Raw genomic sequence first — 11,569 nt, forward strand, 5'->3', positions numbered from 1 at the left:
AAAAAAAAAAAAAAAAAAAAAAAAAAAAAAAGAAAAGAAAAAAAAAGTGCAAGCCTTGCACAAACTTTAATCTTGTGGGAAAACAAGAGGGTCACATTGTAATTGTCTGTGGCTATCATAAAAAGCATAGTTGGTTTGATAACAAGAAAAAAATGTTTTTCAGTGAAATGCCTAAGGGAGTAGGGAGTATGTTGCTATTCTCTTCCCCAAACCAAAGGTGTAAACCTCTGCTACTTTTCTTAGCCTCAGTTCCTGCTCTCTGTACATAAACAAGCAGACCTCAGCCCTTCTCCGCTTCCCCACCTTGTCTGCCTAACACAATATTTTTTCTTCTATTCAGTTCAAGGTAACGTTTTATTGTGTTGTTTTAGATAAAAGTTTAGATCTTCAAAAAGTAAGTTCTAAAATTCTTTTCAAATCTAAATTCATACCTTGAATAAGAAAAGCAAGCCTACTGTTTTTATTCTAATCACAACTCCTGTGTTGATGCTTGTTTGTTTATTTGTTTTGTTTTTGTTTGTTTGTTGTTTGTTTGATGCTTGTTTGTTTATAGTAAAGGCTGGAGGCATGCGAATTTCCAAAAAACAAGAAATTGGTGTCCTGGAGAGACATACCAAAAAAACAGGATTAGAGAAAACAAGGTAGGGATTACTGAATTTCTTCTCCTTCATCACCTCAAGGAGTTTTGAGTGACTGCTTACAGAAGTCAGAGGCCTCCCTGTATTTTACGATAAACCAAGGCTCCCCAGGCCTTTACTGAACAGAGTTAGAGCCAGCCAGCTGAGGAGTGGACAGGGGCTAAAGAAAGGCACATTCAGGTGAAAGGTTGCTACCTTCTAGAAAACTCTCTCTGGGCCCACTCATTACCCACATCCTCCTCCTCTCTGCAGCCTGCCTATCTCCCTTGTACTTACAAAGCACAATCCTGAGTGCATCCAAACCTGACTCATGTTCCTTGATCCTATTTTCAAATTAGCCTTTAAAATAATGTCCCTAGGCTGGCCCTGTTTTCATAGTATGCTTTCTGCTGTAGCAAATCTTCTGAATTAAAAATAAATGGGTTTTGCGGGCGGGGGGGGGGGGTGTAAATCCATCACTTAATTATTTAGAAAATAATGGCCACAATATTTGGCATAGCCAGAAGGCATAGAGATACTGAAGTTGGTCTCTCTCTGCTTCTTCTGCTGTGACCTTGACAAAAGGCACAGCTCATCAGAGAGCTGTGGGCTGTGGAGGTGCGCAAATGGCCCAAGCACGGGACTGTGGTTAAGGAAAATGACTGTGTTGTAAAAGAAAGAAACGTGCAAAACTCCAAGGAGGTGATGGGGACACTTCAAAGACAATTTCAACATGGTTTCCACAGATGAGTTCAAGAGTGATTCAAACAGAGTGAGTTAGAGGATGTTCAGGGATGCGTAGGGATGTGTAACAGTCTCAGAAGGGAATGCAGCGGGAAATAGACTGTGGAATTTCTCTGGCTCTTTCATACAAAATTATTTTGAAATCATTTTTAAAGTTTTCTTCCCAGTTTCTGGGAAGAGAATTTTCTGAGGATTTGTTCCACTTTTAAAATGAAATGCGCATTGGCCCCATTACCAGTTATGTTTTTTGTTTCTTCTGATATCAGAAATAATTGCCACACAATGAAAGCCAAGGCTGTAAATCCTCAGCGGCTGACCGAGCTCTAGGACAGTTCTTAGAACAGAGAAAGCCCTTGAAACGACACCAGGCTGTTGTTGAACTGCAGGCTGGTTTGATTCTGTCACTAAAACCTGATCAAGCATAAGCCGTGTTCATGGTGACCCTGGTTATCATGTCTGGGCCAGGGACCCGGGAACTAAAAAGTCATGGCTTGGAAATGACATCCAGTTGGCAGCCAGTAGACGAGGAATTTGTTCCTCTGCACCTCAGGAAATGGGGACTCAACTATGAATTCTGGCATCAGCTGAACATTGTAGGAAGAGCTGACCAGAGAGTAACAAAGTGGAGATTGGGACCCTCTTTAAAAACTCAGGTGTTGTCTTATAGTCATTCAAAAATGAGGATGGGGGGAGGGGTGGCACCTGGGTGGCTCAGTTGGTTAAGCGACTGCCTTCAGCTCAGGTCATGATCCTGGAGTCCCAGGATGGAGTCCTGCATCGGGCTCCTGCTCATCAGGGAGTCTGCTTCTCCCTCTACCCTCCTCCCCCTCTCATGCTCACTTTCTCTCTCTCTCTCTCCCCCAAATAAATCAATAAAATCTTTTTAAAAATGAGAATGGGTCCACAGCAGAACATAAACAGCAGGAAATAGCTCACCTCTCTATTGCCCTATTCACTAGCATCAGTTATAGGGGGCTTGATGTGTGTAGGATTTGGGGGCCACTTTAAAGAGAAGTGATGAAACACCACAGATATGAAAGGGCTGGGCACTGGCCTGACCGTGAGGAGGAAGGAGCCGGTGCAGGGCGAGGCCCTGAAGCTGGAGCTTCATTCCCTCCACTCTCAATCTCCCTCAGCCGCTGACATTCCTGTGCTTCGGGAGTGGGTGCAGGAAATATGAGGCCCTCATTTTCATGGACAAACATCCTTCCTTACATCTTCTTGGAGGATGGCTTTTGCAAAATGTATCAGAGAAAATAAATTTCTAAGTACCATCAATCTATGTCCATGTCCTAATAACTTTCCCTCACCAATGCCAGCCATCCAAGAAAAAAAAAAGTGCCAAATGCAAAGTTTCCATCAAGAAGCTGTACAAGCAGGCTCAGCCCTGATTGACGCTCTCCTACAAAATAAATTGGCCCAAGAAAAAGAAGCCAGACGCAAAAGAGCCCATGCTGTGTGATTCCTTTTATGAAGTACAGAAACAGTCAAAACTAATCTGCAGGGCTCTAAGTCAGGGGAGTGGTTATCCCTGGGGTCAGCTGGTTTGGCTAGTTGTGAAGAGTCACCAAGCTATATACACCCATGGAAAGATGAAATAAAAATACACCAGTAATAATAACTTGGCCTACAAAGATTTTTACAGCACACGGACACACAAAAGCAGAATCTTTTTTTCTTCTGGATACTGCCAAGCAGAATAAAAGCTTAAAGGCCAAGTAGACAGTCGCTGTATCAATCATTTAACCTCCTTAGTAGGAAAATTTTGGGGTCCTAAGTGAAATTTTGTTTCATCTTTACAGTGCCATTGCAAGCGTTGCCAAACTCCAGGCCATGGATGCTCTGAATGACACGCTGGAGAAGGTGAGGCGGGGTATGGGTGAGGCCCCTCACGAACGTTCCCGCTCAGGATTTATCCAACAGTCAAGTCGAATGAGTGAACAAAACTGAGCACTGAGCTTTTATCCAACTCAGACATTTGCCGTTCTTGGGGAGGACTGCACTCCCCAAGACCTGTTTCTCCCAAGTTCCTAGTGTCTGTTTAATAAATCATGTGAAAAATAAGACAGAAAACAAGGCAAGAATCATGACACCGAAGTGGCAGAGTTGTACTGTGCCATCCTGAAATTTCTCAGAATCATCGGCATGTTTTTATAAAAAGGCGGCCTGTGGATTGGGACTTGAGCAGTGCGGGAGCTTGCTACCCACCACTTCCTACCCACAAGGCAATATTTGATTTGAGGTGAAAGTGAGTGGCGGACAGTTGCACAGATTAGGGCTGGAGGAACACTCAGCACTGGCTAGGTTTATCCAGGAAAATCTGTTTGTGCGGGTGGTTGGCCGTTGCTAAATTTATTCTATATCTTGTATTTCTTCTAAGTAGCTCCAGAAACTTGGAAAACTCTTACCAGATTAACAGTGGTTTGGTTTTGGATTTACTAGTTTGTTTTTGAATTTTGTAGGTAATCTAAGTGAAGGTCCTTATTTTACCCCGCTGGGGCAGATAATTTGCATTGAAAGCAAGGAATAACCCACTCTGCTGCTCTCCTGTTAATGAAAGGGACAGGACTGTGCATAATTTATAGAAGGAAGACTGTCACTGCCAAAATCAGGACTCTGGAAAAGATGGGAGCAGAAACTGAGCAGCTAGACCTCTAGGGGCCTCCATTTGGTAGCGGCTTCTCTACTTTATTGGTATGACCTTGAGCAAATTACTCATACTGTGCCTTAGATAAATTATTTGTAACTTGGAGATAAGGAAGGGCGCCTGGGTGGCTCAGTTGGTTGAGTGTCTGACTCTTGATCTCTGCTCAAGTGTTGATCTCAGAGGCTTGATCTCAGGGTCACAAATCCAATCCCTGTGTTGGGCTCCATGCTGGGCATGGAGTCTACAAAAAAAAAAAAAAAAAAAAAAAAAAATGGCAATAAGGAAGAGTATATCCTTCACAGGGTTGTTGTGTGGAATGAGTTTGTACGTGTGATGCTTTTAAAACCGTGCCTGGCACAGTGTAACCTGTTTGCACTCGGGTTAGTAGTACTGGTTCTGTGACAGCAAAATAAATAGATGTGTCTGAAGTCCACGGGATGTATCAAGGCAGATGGTACTAAGCAGATTTTTTTTTAAGTCATCTCCATGCCCAACATCAGCTGAAACTTACAACCTCAAAATTAAGAGTGGCATGCTTTACTGGCTGAGCCAGCCAAGTGTCCCAGTACAAGGCGAGATCTTGATTATAGGCCACCGCTACAAAGCCTTCTAATGTGAGGAGCTTGGTTCTCCCACAGATAGATTTGAGGTGATGTCATAAACAGCCCCCTGCCTCCCTGGCTTTAGAAGAGGGGCTGGGATGAATGTGCCAGAGCAAAACAGGCTGTTGGCTTCTGCATCCCTCGTCCTCTTGCACCTGCCCACAAAACGCCTCTTCCTCGGGGGCCACGGACTGGGTGCACTCGTAAATGGAACTGGAGGGACTGGACACAGTCCTCTAGAATATATGTTAACCCCAAATAAAATGTTTAAAGGGAGTGGTCAGTAGAAGCTGATTATGCTATATATTTTTTTAAAAAGATTTTATTTATTTATTTGACAGTGAGACACAGTGAGGGAAAACAAGCAGAGAGAGGGGGAGAAGCAGGCCTCTTGCAGAGCAGGGAACCTGAGGCAGGGCTTGATCCCGGGACACTGGTATCATGACCTGAGCCAAAGGCAGACGCTTAATAGCTGAGCCACCCAGGCACCACTAGGCTATATATGAGTTATGGTGCCAGAGTCTATATTGTTTTTGATAGACACATATGCTTATGTCATGACATAGAGGAGTTCTTTCCCTTTCAGTTAAAAATATCACTTCCTTATTTCACAGATTAAAAGGAAAATCAACAACAATAACAACAAGTTGTATTTGTAAACCACAGGAAAACATTGAGATGGTGTGTTGTTACAAATATTTTTAACAGCAACTGTACCTATTTAAAAAAAGAAACACACAATTTTAACTCTTAGTTCAATGTTTACTGCTGTAGGGTTGTGGCTAAGAGTACAGAGTTTGTTTACTGGTTAAAACAGGACTGACATCAGACATGAGATGTGTCTCCTGATGGCTCTGTCACTCAGATTTCCTCCCTTTCCTATGCCTCTGGTTCCTCATCTGTAAATGGGAATGTGGTTAATAGGATCCAGTTCACAGAAATGTTGTGAGAATAAAATGACCTTATGTAATATACACAAAGTACTTAGCAGAGCCAAGTGCAGTTCGCCCTCATAAATGTTAGCTTCTATTCCCGGGCAAGCATGCTACAGGACCTCATTTGGAATCCCAGGCAAAGGATAAAAGGCCAGCAACAAAATCAAGTCCCAAGATCACCATATATGACTATCTTGAGTATGGTAATTGGTGGGATCCATGTGTTTTCTTACCACTAAAAAATCCCTCCGGAGTCTGTAGTTCAACCTGAATCACAATAAGATTTTTTTTATAAGAGAGAGGGAGAGAACAGAAAGGGTGGGAAGCAAGGAGGGACGTCCAGAAGGAAAGAGAATCTTAAGCCCGCACTACACTAGGGCTCTGTCTCTTGACCCCGAAATCAAGAATCCAAGGCTTAACCCACTGGGCCACCTAGGAGCCTCTTAAGATTTTATAGTAAAGGTCACCTTGGGATGGAAAGACATTTTAAAAATAGATGTGTTGAGATCTGTGGTTGTCAGGAGCTAGGGGTGAGAAAAGGGTCTGACCAAAAGGAGACAGGAGGAAATCTGAGGGTTGAGGGCTCTGCCTCTTAATTTTGGTCACAGACTGTGTGTACTTAGGAAAACTCATAGAACTGTACACTAAAGGGGTATATTTTACTGTAAATGAATTATATGTTAATTTTAAAATGAAAAATGCATAAACTATATACTGCCTCATACAATAAAATTAAGATATATAAAAGATAGAGAAATGTAAGTATAGATATCTACTGATGGCTTTTCACCAGCATTACCATTCCCCCACAATATCTCTGTCATGAAGACCTAACAATATATAATTGGCCAGAAGAAAGACAGTAGCAGAAATGAGGGGCATATCCTCTGCATTTAGAAACATTCATGCCCTCAGCTAGAGTTATGTCTGGTCCCAAGAACCCATGTTAATTCTCATACCAATGCAAGAATTTAAGAGTCTAAGGCAGTGGGATGCCTGGGTGGCTCAGTGGGTTAAGTGTCCGACTCTTGATTTTAGCTGAGGTCATGATCTCAGGGTTGTGAGATCGAGACTCACATCACCTCCATGCTGAGCATGGACCCCACTTGGGAGCGTCTGTCTCCCTCTCCCTCTGCCCTGTCCTTCATGCACATGTGCATTCTGTCTGTCTGTGTCTCTCTCTAAAAAAAAAAAAAAAGAGTCTAAGGCAGTAAGAGGACAGTCTTATTCATAGGATCTCATCAACCACTTACACATGGCAAGACATTTCTATCCATATGTCACTCATCCCTGGATACCGTGCTTTAAAACCGACCTAGGGGCTGAGATGTGGGTGATTGAAAAACAATCCCCCAAAGCCTGTAATTGTATGAATCTAGGTGGGAAGCAGCCTGAAATTTTCCCCTCCCACTACTTCCCCCAACTCTTCTCTGCACACAGAACTCTCTCTCCCACTACCTTTCTCCTTGCCTCTTTCCCTCTCCAGATAGCCCTTCCTGCCTCTTCCAGCCCTACTTAATGAGAAAATTCAGGTTGCCTGGTGACAGGCCATATAACCTGGTATTCCTGCAGAAAAGGCCTTAGGTAACCCCCAAATTCTCTCAGCTGAAAATCTGGAAGAACCGGTCTCAGACCAAGTTCCACCAATTCCTTCAAGGCTGTTTGACTCTTTAGAAGACACGGAGCTCCTCTGAGATTTATGGTCGTTCATTTAATCTTTTTTTTTTTTTTTCTTTTTAAGGCAGAGAGTGAAAGACAATTCTGTAGACGGTTATGGAAATAAAATTTGGCAATCATTGTGAAGCTACTCTGAACATGAAAGTATCCATCTGAAGCGTTAGTAACAGGGTCGGGTTATGGTGTGGCGTGGGTTGGACTGTTGAAGCCTAGTTAAAGTTGGGGCCACTTTTCAAGTTGCCAAATGTGTCACCACTGCCAGAGTTAGTGAGATGTATGTGAAATGAGATCCTAAGGGAGCGGAAACTATCAAAGGCATCTGCAAATCTAAAAAGGTGTCTCTTGTTCTGTAGATAAACGTCACCATAGGAGTAGCCTTGAATTTCATTGACTCAAGCTGAAGGTTTTGTTTTAAGCATTTTGCTTAACGGGGTGTGGAAATCTAAGTGCTAACATTCAGGCTGGAAGTTAACACCCTGGAAAGATGAATAGAAGAATGGCCAGTGTGTGAATACTACCTAACTTCAGGCTCTAAAACAAAACCTGCCACTCATTTTCTTGCATCTAGAATTTCTTTCACAGCTCCGATCATAAAGACTTTTATTATGCTTCTTTTGCTTTTTTCTCGGAAACGAAAACTATAGATTCTGAGGTCACAGCTACCCAAGAAGGTAAATTCTGCATGTGGGAGTTTCTATTGATCTGCTTTTCAAGTTCAGTATGTTGCCCCTTATGTGATGGAGTCTCAGCAAGACCGAAATTCTTGTACACACACTGGCCTTGAATTCTTTCCCTTACGAGGTTACCCGAGATTCTCTATCCTAATGAATCAGACAAGAAACACCTTTCTTTTTTACAAACACTGTCATCCTATAAAGACTAATGATGAAAAATCCAAAGCTTCCCCAAGGTTCAGATGCCAGACTGAAGCCTGGCTGGAGGTGGTACTCTGGAAAGCTATTCCTATTTATTTCTGGTTCCCGCTAGAAAATACAATCGTCCTATTGCCATTGATACAAAATCTACAGCAAATATTTAGTCTATTTCGAGGTTAACCATTTTACTAACAGTTTCAATTCTGATAGAAGACTCTTTGTAGACTCTCCACCTGCAACCCGCAAGTCCTTCTACATTCAGGTGTTCTCCATTGAGGGACTGGAGCATATGAGAAAGAGAACTTGAGTCTCTTGTTGGATATTCAAGAGTTGCCGGACAGCCCTGCTCCAGGCTCCTTAAGACCTGTATATCTGTAATTTAATAATTATGGGCAGTTTCCCTAAGGCTGTTACCTTTGCCAGAATTATTTCCATTTCTTTCTCAATCCTGTTGATTTTTTCCCCCCTTAAACTTTCCCAGATCAGTTCACAGATGGCCAACAGGCCCCAGGGACAGCCTCCCATTAATTCTGATCTGCAGCATTGCCCTCCTGAAAAGCAGTTGAGCAGAACTTTGAGGACCTCTGTTAAATGCCTTAGTAAAAATGTAGCTCCTAACCCCTGTGCATTACTGGTGGGAATGGAAAATCTTACAGCCACTATAAAAAAAAAGCCACAATATGGCAGCTCCTCAAAAAATTAAACATAGAAATCTGTCATCCAGCAATTCTACTTCTGGGTATATACCCAAAAGAATGGAAAGCAGGGATTTGAACAGATGTTATACACCATTGTTTATAGCAACATTATTCACAATAGTCAAAAGGTAGAAGCTACCAAAATGTCCATCATCATATCATCATCTCACATACACAAAATGCGGTATACACACAGTCAGTGGGATACTGGTCAGCCTTAAAAAGGAAGGGAATTCTGACACATATCACAACTGGGTAAGTCTTGAAACAAAAGAAGCCAGACACAAAAGGACACATCCCGCATGAGTCCACTTACACATGATACCCGGAGCAGTCAGCAGTCATAAGACAGAAGGTAGAATGCGGTTGCCAGAGGCTGGAAGGTGGGAGGAGGGAGCGAGGAGTTGTTGTTTAAAGGATACAGAGCTTCAGTTTGATGTGCTGTAAAAGTTCTGGAGATGAATGGCAGAGATGGTTGCACAACAGTGTCAATGCATTTAATGCCGCCAAGCTGTACGCTTGAAAGTGGGTGAAATGGTAAATTTTGTCATGTGGATTTTACAAATTTTTAAGAGATTAAAAAAAAAAAACTACAGCCTCTAAAGTGTGGAGATAAGCCTAGAGACAGTCAGGTCATGGGTTGATGCCTCCCCTCCCCTGCCATGGTCACTGTCACAGTGACTCTGTGGCTTTGTGTCCTCAGCGTTGACTTGTCATCTTGCCCTATCTCACCTTGGCTACTTGCCCACTTTTCTTTTATGTCAGAATTACTTGTTGTTTCCTTTCCCACCCTCTTCATCTTGTGCTTGACTTCATGTAACCTGGCAGGTGATCTTCCCACCTGTAATCTCTTGTATGTGGTTTAGAGCCAACCTGAAACAATCCATCTGTTTTAGTTGACACTGAAGACACCCAGTCTGGAAGAAAATTACTGAAGTCAGTGGCCTCTTAAGTTTCCTTTTGGTTCTAATGTTAAAACAAAAACAAAACACACTGCCCTTACCACACTCTAAAATACCTTGTGGCCCAATGGTAATTAATCTGGCCAAAAAAAAAAAAAAAAAAGTCACTCGCTCTTTTTTAGATTATAAAGCAACATTTATGACTAATACCTCGATTATGTTTCTTCCTTCCTGCTAGAACGCCCACAGAGACCATCCCTGGGCTTCATTATGATATTACTTCTGCCTGCTCATGGTGAAAGAAAAATTGTAGAAAAATACTCACAGGCAAAGTAAAGAAGAAGATGGGGAATTGCTCATAATTCCTCAGAGATAAGCACTGTTAACACATCAGCGTATACTCCTCCGGGGTGTTTAATTGTTTAAGACCAAGAAGAAAGGACTTTCTGGAGTCAAGTAGCACAGGAAAGGGAACGCTGTGTGCCTAGAGCTCAGGGACATTTGAGAAGAGATATAAGACACTAATGTTTTCCCTGGCTTAGAAGAGGCCAAACAAACCATAAACAATGTGATGCTTGGGGTCATATGTAGTTCATCTCCCCCTTTATTTAGCTTGAGTGTGAGGGCAAGGGCATGTAAGTTCCACAGCGATGTTAATTTCCTCATGAGCTGAGGCACCCTTCCTTGCTGGCTAAGGTGGGTGTCCTTAGGTATCTTTCTGTTGTATTGATCGGCTTAGAAACCAAGAACTGGAATGGACCCACAAGGTCACTGGGTACAAATTCTTCTCCTAGGAGAACTGCATGTGAATTGTTTACAGCACTGGGCACCTTTTCCATCTGAAGCTGTCCTTAGAGTGAATTCCATAAGGTTGCTCGGTTCCATATGAAATTCCTCTTACTGTCAAAAGCTGTTTGTGTTCACTTGAGCCATTTTCACTTGTTCACTGGAGCCCTTTTCCTCACAGATATCTTCCGTGGGATGACTAATAAGAACTTTTGTTACCTGGAGCTACTAATCACTCCTCAGCTTTCTTTTTATGAGGCTGTGGAGACTGAACAATAGGAAATTGCCAATATTGGACCATTTTTTACCTACAGAAACAGCCATTTCAAGCTTCAACATACTAACTGGCCCTAACTCTCCATGGCTTCTTTCAGAGGTTCCTTATTTTTGATCTTTTTACAATATTCCTCCCCAGTGGGATCTTCTCTGGTGTTCCCTACAGCCTCCTTAGAATATATATTCTGTATATATATTGATCTATATATACTGATCTATATATGCACAAAAATACTTGTTAATCTTGGAGAACTGATGAGATATAATTAAGCATTCCTACCTTTAAAAGTGTCACTTCAAAACATACATATAAATGCATATGTGTATCCTGTACATCATCTTGGGTATAATATAGTTGATAGTTTTCAAAATCAAGAACAAGCTAATAAGAGAAACGGGATGAATGCGTACATGTTGAGCCCAGAGCAGGAGGTGGTATGGGAAAAAGACGTATGAAAGAAGTAACCAGAACTGTTGCCCTGACCAACCATATGGCCCTCTACTACTATAATACTTCATGACCAAAGAGATCCAATGCCCTTATTTTTTCTTTCCTTCTCACCTTTAGCTCAGCCATAAATTTCCAGCAGTAATGCACATGGCACAACAAAAACCCAGACCCGCCCTGGAGAAGGTCACTCCACTGAAAAGGATCTACATTATTCAGCAGCCTCGAAAATGTTAAGCTGGAACGTAAAACACAGGCGTCTGGCCAACTGCCGCGAACATCTGACAGCTTAGGGAAAAGGACCAAAATGTTCCATAGGCCTAGTGCACTTGCTTGGTAAATAAAACAGCTTTTGTATCTTC

At 42.3% G+C, this 11,569-nt stretch overlaps 1 protein-coding gene across 1 annotated transcript in view; it reads left to right on the forward strand.

Moving 5' to 3' along the window:
• The window catches only part of DAPL1 (death associated protein like 1), a 34,136-nt gene extending 22,567 nt beyond the window's left edge, over positions 1-11,569 (forward strand). The window contains exons 3-5 of the mRNA XM_059395487.1: positions 554-641; positions 3,164-3,224; positions 11,328-11,569. Of these exons, the coding sequence (XP_059251470.1) occupies positions 554-641; positions 3,164-3,224; positions 11,328-11,444 (266 nt within the window). The 3' untranslated portion in view covers positions 11,445-11,569. The remainder of the gene's footprint in view (positions 1-553; positions 642-3,163; positions 3,225-11,327) is intronic.

The sequence above is a fragment of the Mustela nigripes genome, chromosome 3 (assembly GCF_022355385.1).
Source record: "Mustela nigripes isolate SB6536 chromosome 3, MUSNIG.SB6536, whole genome shotgun sequence".
Taxonomy (NCBI): domain Eukaryota; kingdom Metazoa; phylum Chordata; class Mammalia; order Carnivora; family Mustelidae; genus Mustela; species Mustela nigripes.